The 9,160-nt window shown below is 35.2% G+C and overlaps 1 protein-coding gene across 1 annotated transcript in view; it reads right to left on the bottom strand.

The window, feature by feature from the left end:
* The window catches only part of ube2o (ubiquitin conjugating enzyme E2 O), a 68,315-nt gene that overhangs the window by 21,654 nt on the left and 37,501 nt on the right, over positions 1-9,160 (bottom strand). The window contains exons 6-7 of the mRNA XM_016259925.1: positions 8,389-8,532; positions 8,112-8,221 (exon numbers count right to left, since the gene is read on the bottom strand). Of these exons, the coding sequence (XP_016115411.1) occupies positions 8,112-8,221; positions 8,389-8,532 (254 nt within the window). The remainder of the gene's footprint in view (positions 1-8,111; positions 8,222-8,388; positions 8,533-9,160) is intronic.

The raw sequence follows: 9,160 nt of genomic DNA, 5'->3' as shown, positions 1-9,160 counted from the left end.
GGGGCTATTATGCGTCTTTGTGACACAGGTAGACAGGATCATAGATAGACTAGAAACAGCTCTAAAATACATCACAATCTCAGTTTAAACGCTCTCTTGACATTCATTTAATTATCTTATACTGTATTTGTTCATGTGTTCCTGCGAACACTCGCAGGCGTGTTTGACCAAACTCTGAGAATAGTCCTCATCTAAAAACTGTACAAAAACAATGAAAAAGATGCACAGCTAGTGGGGCGGACATTCAAAATCAACATTAAAAGCTTTCACAATAGTTTAGGAGAGAGGATTTCAGCATTAGGTATTTGTTATACGGATACATATTTCTGTTGTGCAAACACATTTCCTGTAAAAAAAGAGTATGTCTATAACCTTTTCAAGGGCATGTAGTGTAATGTTATGCTTCTTAACCGTAATCACATTACAACAAGGTGACATAGTCCCTCTAGCAAATCCGCCAAAAATCTTAGCACACGGTAGATGCTTATGCTTATGACAGAAGGGGAGTACACATAGGCCTACTCTTTAATGTCAAGTGGAAATGTTGAAAGAAACGAATACGACAAATAAAATGTGAACATTGTCATCAGCTATATGAACAAGAGGTCTAGATGTAGTGGCATTATTTTCTATGCTGTAGTTGTTCATAAATTCCTATGAACATGCACTGCATGTTTGAGCACAATCAGAAAGAACTCATCACCTGAAAACGATGCAAAAACAAAATGTAAACAGACTCATCGATTATCTCTGGTGGAAAAATACTATTTACAATTCACACATTCACAATAGAACAGAAGAAAGGATTTCTGTCTCATGTGCTCATTATAGCTAAAATTCTCTTTTGCCAAATCCCGTACACACTTCTGCATTTCGTAATTCAATGATTTTTTGTCAATTTGTTTTGTGCAAAGATAATTCCTATGTAAAGATCGTTTGATTTTTTTTCTATAACCTTTACAAAGTGTGGAACATCATAGTTCTCAAATGTGTTTGCATTACATCTAACAAATATTATTATTATTATTATTGTAGCCCTTTATTGTCACTGGTCACATGCTCGCCTGAAATATGACAGAAAATGGACAAGCAAAATATGTTTAGCACATGCACACATTGTAGATGCTTACGTACACCATTTTTTTCTATAACCTTTACAAAGTGTGGAACATCATAGTTCTCAAATGTGTTTGCATTACATCTAACAAATATTATTATTATTATTATTGTAGCCCTTTATTGTCACTGGTCACATGCTCGCCTGAAATATGACAGAAAATGGACAAGCAAAATATGTTTAGCACATGCACACATTGTAGATGCTTACGTACACCAGAGATGTTGCTTCATTTGAGTCAAAGAAGATGGCGATAGTAACGGACAACATTCTTTAATATTTAATGTCGTTGTGTAGAAAAAGATTCTGTGGATAATTTCAATAATTTGAAATGGATGTTTGTCAAAATAAAAAGTTCAGTCAAATGTTTAAAAATGTCCTTAAATGAATAGGTATGTGCTCGTCATGCTCTCTATCCCATGCAAAGATTAGCATGAACTTGCGGAGGAGTCTTAAAACAAATACAGCCAAACAAACGAAATGCGAATTGTGTCATCTGCTATCTGAACAAGATGACTAAATCTAGTGGAGTAATAAAAATATCATTTACAAATCCGCATTTAAAAAACTTTCACAATTGTTTATGAAACAGATTTTCTGAATTCTATATGCATTATAAACATTTCTTTTCTTGCTTGACTCTCTTTCTTAGTGATTTGGTCTCTTGAATGCACGAAAGGTTATGGATGAAATTTATCTATACTCTTTACAAGAGCGTAGAAACTTTAACATGCTCAAACTTTAAAGAATGTGTTTTCCGTTGTAATAGTTTTAAGGGTAAAACAGCTAGACTTAATTTTTGTGTTGATGCTTCATGTGATCGCACTTTGTGAACAGACACAAAGTTGCACTAAAAGATATATCTCAAAGAGAAAAACTGTAACTTGATTTCTTAATTTTAGTTTATTCCTATTATGATGACAAAGAGATGTCTTCACCTAAAAACATACACAGTCCAACAAACAAATTGTGAACGTCCATCCAAAATCTTGATAATATGACTAAATCTAGTGGTGTAAGAGAAAAATTTGAGTAATGTACAAAATGATTTACAAAATGATTCTTAGATGTGCCATGTCCCTGGCGAAAATCTGTTGGCATGCAAAAAACACTCAAATGTTTTAGCACAGCTATTTATTCACATAGTACTGTATAAGAACTGTATATTGTGTCACTTGCATAGAAAATCCATTACCAGTTTATCAGGGTCAAAAGGAAATGATGATAATAGTTGAAACATCCTTAGCTTGTACATCTCTTTCATGTTGAAAATCACAGATTCTGGTGCGTTTAATCTTTTAGCGAATCATTTAAAAATGACATGATACCTACAAAATAGTCAAAGTGTATGTTTTCTGTTTTAGGTAAGAAAATGTACACAAAGTGTTAAAGGCCAGGTAAATAATTTGAAACATAGGTCTGTCAAATGAGAAAAGTTCAGTCATACATTTAAAAAGTTTTCTGAAGTAAAAATTATTTGTTTGTCACAAACACATCCAAAGAGTTTTCTACTCATGTGAGAAAAGCACTTGGGTACATTAATGATCTAAAGAAACAATGCTGATCATCAGGATATTTTAAAGAAATTAAAGACAATAGACAGTGTGCCTTGCTTTAGTGACACAAAATGTGTTTAACCTTTTAAACATGTTTAAAATTGTAGGTGTAATTATTTTACTGAGAAGTTTTAAGCGAAATGTATATTTGTTCTTTTACAGTACACATACTATCTACAGGCTAGATTAAAATGAAAACATTTCTTAAATAACAACAAAAAGTAAAAACAACAGATGATTTTGCGCATACTTAAAATTGAGTATACTCAGATTTGTGTGTGTATGTGTGTGTGTGTGGTTCAGGTATACCCTACGTTATGGGACAAAGATGGCAATATCCAAAATCCTTGACCTTGTGGGGACATTTTTTTTGTCCCCATGAGGAAACAAGCTTATAAATCATACAGAATGAAGTTTTTTGAAAATCTTATAATGCACATATTTTCTGTAACAAGTTTTCTGTAAGGGGTAGGTTTATGTGTAAGGTTGGTGTAGGGTGATGGAAAATACAGTTTGTACTGTATAAAAACCATTACGTCTATGGAATGTCCCATAAAACATGGAAACTCAATGTGTGTGTGTGTGTGAGAGAGAGAGAGAGCCCGAAGAATCATCCAAAGTGTGGATTCATTGTCTAAAGCAGGGCTTATTTAAAATGTTGGGGCTTATTTAAAATTTGTTTGTCTTGTCACATCATGTTATGTACTTTGATTTCTTTTAAACAGTATTGTTCAGCACAATGGTCAATCATTGTTGATTTATTGTGCTTTATAAATAAAATGAACTGAACTGAACTAAAGCATGATTCTGTGCACATAATATGAGGTGGATTTTGTAAAGCCATTAACACAAGCACATAGAGGATACTCGCATCCACTGCCAGTTAGACACCTTCACTGTTAGAAGGAAATTGATAGGGATGGTGGGCAGGGAAGTTGAATAATTTTTAACTTAAGACTCCTTCTCATAAGTTTATCTATTCAACCTACAGATTAGGTTGTTCTGAACCTACAGAGGTGTTAGCATACACACATACAGATGACGTAGAAAGAACATGCCCGGACATGACATATTTTTCAGACGCATATAGAAATATGTTCTTGGTGAATTCTTTAATTCTATGTTTCAGTTTTCAGTTGTTTTTTTTGCATGAGGTGCTTTATTGGCATGATAAATATTTTGTACATTCGTATTGCCAAAGCGTTTCAGTATTGTTGCAAACAAAACAGTGATGTCTTAGCTATCAACATTTAGCCTATGGATCAAGCAGAACTGAACCGTTTAGGGGTTTGACAGGGACAAGTGTTTGGATCTCTTTCAACCCCCAAACAAAGCACATTCCCATTAACAATTAAAACATTATATCGGACACTGACTACATCATGGTAGGAAACAGATAGGGGAGAAGCTTTGGGCTCTGGTGTCTAGATACCAATCCACCAAAGGTGTTGACCTAAAACACAAACATGGGAGGCATGTGTCCAGACAATCTCCTTATTCAGAGGTGGATGTAGATGGGTCGGTAGCCACACTGTTGGTGTCTAGCATTAGCATATACCGTACTGATCAAACAAAACATTGATCCCTTTGCTTAGCCATAATTCCACAATCAGGAAGAACCCAAACACCTCCAGACTGGAAGTGAGCAACAGGTCAGGAAGGAATGCCATAAAACCCCATGGGAAAGGTGAGAGATAAAAACCATCATAAATCCAGTCATAAATGCATCAAAACTCAGATCTAACATCCGGTTTGATCTTTTTGATTTACACACCCCACTGTCATGGCAGTCAGGGTGACAGAGGGGTCATATAGCCATAAATCAGACCATGTACACATTTGACATATGACAACCTGTCAATCAACGCTGACAGGGGGTCATAAATCATCAATCTGACACAAAGTCTATGTTATAACTACTCATGTGTTTTGTCCTCCTTTGAAAACCATTAGGCCTATAAAGAAAATGCTGAACGTGCCAAATTCGGTATATATATTTATACAATTTGTTAATAAAGTATAGGTTACTAGGTACAGGTAAGCAGATGAGAATGAACGCAACATGCTGAATTGCATATTAAAAGTTTTCCTCCCACAGGCTTAATGGAAGAAGATAGTGGTATAAAAAAGGCCAAATTCGATATACACCTTATTAATGTTGCATACTATATTGGCTACTGGGAAGCAGATGTGACCAGAATATGAACTTGCCAGTTTAAACACTTGAGTGTTTAAACTGGCAAGACTTAGAAACACATGCAAATGATCAACAATGATCCGGTTCACACCTATAAGCAAGTGAACAATGCGAATCAAGGAATGATTTTTATATGCAGCCCCAGCTGTTACAGGCAATGTATGAACAGCCCCTAAACCCATTACAAAATCTATTTGAGATGAAAAATCTCACGTTAAGTGCTTTCCTCTCATAGAAAACTATTATTTGAAAACGCTTAATGCGTTAAGACAGTAATTAAAATATCAAGCAAAGCATAGGCATACCTTACTAAAAAATCATGCTATTAGTGACAAGCCGAAGAGCCCAGAATATGAACACAACGCGCAATTTAACGTTAAGCGATTTCCTCCCATAGAAAACTCTAAACACTGCCCTGTTTATACACATCTGCCATACACACACATATAGCCACCGGAGATATATGTATACATGAAGCTTTATTTATAAAAGGAAATCCATCTACATATATCTTCGGTGAATAAGCGTTTTCTCAGGACTGTACTTTATACTCATTTATATGCTCAGCTGCCACCGACTTTTCACAGTTTGTATCAGCTACCAGTTTGAGGTAATGTTTGAACTGTAAAAGCTATATTTGAAAAACATTATACATGTAGTACTTTATAACATCTGCTATGCTCAGCTGTTACTTTCCACGGCAGCAGTTGCTGCTGGCTGCTGCCAGACTTGCGCACGGGACTTCATTTCACAGTGGCTGATCAGCTGCTGACCAGTTACACAATTTGTGGTATGTAGCCTGCTGTAAAAACAAATTTTTATGCAAATAATTTATAAACATTTACTCTATGCTCAGCTGCTGTTCTTTGTGAATGCTGTGCTTCGTATCAGCTGATTATATAATAAAACACTTAACGTGAAATTTTGCGAGTTGCGTTCATATTCTGGGCTCTTCAGCTCGTCCGTATAGTAGGCTATGCTAAGGTGTATGCTGAGTTTCGTATTTTAATATCACTGTCTTAATGCATAAGCATTTTCAAATAATGGTATTTATGGGAGGAAAATGCTTAATGTGAGACTTTGCACATTGCGTTCATATTCCGGGCATATCTGCTTGCCTGTATATAGTTTGCAACATACACAATGTTTATACTGAATTTGGCCTTTTTACAACACTGTTTTCTATAAAGCCACGTTTGTTTATTTATATGGGGGAAAAGATTAACGTGCAATTCAGCATGTTGCGTTCATATTGTTGGCTCATCTGCTGTACATAGTATATATTTTATTAATAAACTGTATACCGCATTTGGGCTTTTTATATCACTGTCTTTGTCCATTAAGCCACATTAAGCGTTTGAGTGCTTAATGAGCTTAACGTGCAATGTATTGCTTACATATTCTGGGCTATTCTGCTTGTCTGTAAATATGCTTTATTAATAAGGTGTGTACTGAATTTGGACCTTCAATGTTACTGTTTTAGTAGGCTACATTACATTAAGCGTTTGTATAACAGTCACACCCCTGCACCAGTGGTACAGCCCACAGCGCAAATTGCAAGGAAAAAAAAAAGTTAAAATAGAAAATCGTTTAGATTTCATTTATTAATTTATATTTCTGAAGTCACAATTTAGCAAAAGTAAAATTGAAAAAAGGAGAGAAAATGGCGATTATTCATTTATAAAGTAACTGGAGAAAAAAAAGAAAGAACAATTGGTTTAATTTTTTTTTTTTGCAATTGCATTTGCACCATATGGTCTTAAAATTGAATTGTGAAAAACGCTGCACACGCCTAAGCCAAAGATAATATCATTGACAGCATTGATTTCAGCCAACATCTCCTGGATATTTTCTACTTGTATTAAACTTATGTCATGGTCAACATTTTGATTGACAACTTCATCCGCAAAAGTCAACAACAGATCTTTTACTATAGGCCTACCATGCTCAGCCATAGCTCATTATGCGAGAACAAGAAAAAGGCGCCTAAACTAGAAAGACCAAAGAAATCCAGTTTCAAAGGTGAAACAACAATCCACTATTGTTGAGTGACGTGCCGACAACCGTAACCCTGAAGTTATCTAACATAGTTATTTATTTATGCATTTAATTATTTAATTATGCATTTAACGATTTATTTATATATTTCAACATTTATTTAATGATTTAATTTTGAGTAATTTGGCCCTCCATACATTTCAGACTGCAAAGCAACAAAATTAGTTTATTTTAAAGGGGGAGTGATTCATTCCTTTACCCACTGTATAGAGTGCTGTCCCTTTAAAACCTGATGCACAGATCCAATATAAATGCACCTGATACACTGATCCAATATATCTCGTAAACCCGTAAGACCTTTGTTCATCTTCAGAACACAAATTAAAATATTTTTGATGGAATCTGAGAGCTGTCTGACCCTGCATAGAAAGCAACGCAACTGAAATGTTCCCAAATCCAAAGACGTAGCAAGGAGATCGGTAAAATAATCCATGTGACATCAGGGGTTCAACCGTAACTTTATGAAGCTACGAGAATACTTTGTGCGCAAAAGAAAGAAAAATAAATTTTGGAGAGTATCAGCTGGACGTAAACAACGTATGCTGTTCTGTGTCCGCTGCGTCACACCGGATACGCTGTTTTCGTTCAGGTCAAATCACAACAACGTAGGAAACAGATCCGGCGTGACTCAGTTGTATTGCTGTCAATGCAGGGTCAGACAGCTCTCAGATTCCATCAAAAATATCTTAATTTGTGTTCCGAAGATGAACGAAGGTCTTACGGGTTTGAAACGACATGAGGGTGAGTAATTAATGACAGAATTTTCATTTTTGGGTGAACTAACCCTTTAAAACACTTGAGTGTTTAAACTGGCAAAATGTAGAAACACGTGCAAATGATCAACTATGATCCGGTTCACACCTACAAGCAAATGAATGTATGAACAGCCCCTAAACCCATTACTCAACTGACTTATATTATACTTATAATTTCAATATGGAAATGAAAAAATATATACAAACATTGCCTGGAATCCTGTGAGCTTTTTAACAGATTTTACTCTACTGCTCTCTAAGCACTTTTAGGTTCCCCGATTGGATTACTGTCTTATCTATCTTTGTACCAATCTTTTTTGGCATCTGAATAATTTGATTCATTTTTTCATTTGACTGTACATTTTTAATCAATTGACAGTCTTAGTTATAAATAATTAAAATGATAAACTGTAGAAAGCTGATTTTACCTGCAAAGATTCTCCTGTGTGATGGTTGATGGTGGTGGGAAGACACTGTCTGACCCCTTTGGAGAGTAACTTTTCGTAATCCACGTCACTTTTAGCTCCACTACCTGAACCTGTAATTAAACATATACAAAGACATATACAACTAGAAACTTAAATTATTAGAACATGTTAAGACATTAAGCAAAAGCTTAGTTTGGTTTAGTTATTTGCTCTAGTCACAACATATTCCCAATTACAGAACTCTTGTTTAAGTTGGAGAGTCAAACTGTCATCTTACCTCCTCCACAACAACTCTGAACTTGCTTTTCTTACTGAGAACTGGCTTCACACCATACAGCCATTGCACATTAGCAAAAACCTTTGATGGCCCGATCAAAACCTGACCGGGATAGAACCCATAGGCATCATCAAAGAACAAACCCTGGAGTAAAAGGCAAAGTAACATTTCAAACTGAGACATATTCAACAAGCTGTGTGAAACAACTGCATAATCAGTGACAAAAATCTAATATGACTTTATACACAATTTGATATCAAACAATTAATATTACTACATAGTTTAGGGCTGCAACTTACGATTATTTTGATAAATGATTAATCTGCCTACTATTTCTTTGATTAATCAGATAAATTCCAAACATTATTAAATACTAAAAATGAAAAAAAAAATGGATCTATTATTTAAAATGTTTTGCCACATCCTGCCTATGTGTTACAAGCACATTTTATGGAGGACTGTTTCCTGATCCTGGTAGAGTAGACTACAATGCCGGCTGTTCTGACTCACAGACTGTAAGTACGTTTTCATTTTTAAAGGATTTGCCACTGACGATTCAAACGCGAGTTTTGAGCAGTGTCGATTAGCGCTTGTTGTTTATCATTTCTCCAATCAGACATGGTTTTATATTTAGGCGGCGCGATGCAACGCATAAAAATACAGTACAAGTCATTATAATCCGTAATTATGTCCCCACTGGATGCAACAAATACCTCGTTTATAATGGGTTTTAATAATATTTTTGTCTTGTTGCTCCGGCCGGACAGGGCAT

This window comes from Sinocyclocheilus grahami, unplaced genomic scaffold, assembly GCF_001515645.1.
Source record: "Sinocyclocheilus grahami isolate Dianchi unplaced genomic scaffold, SAMN03320097.WGS_v1.1 scaffold1960.1, whole genome shotgun sequence".
Lineage (NCBI taxonomy): Eukaryota > Metazoa > Chordata > Actinopteri > Cypriniformes > Cyprinidae > Sinocyclocheilus > Sinocyclocheilus grahami.
The sequence above is the reverse complement of the archived record's forward strand: the minus strand, read 5'-3'. Positions and strand labels throughout refer to the sequence as shown.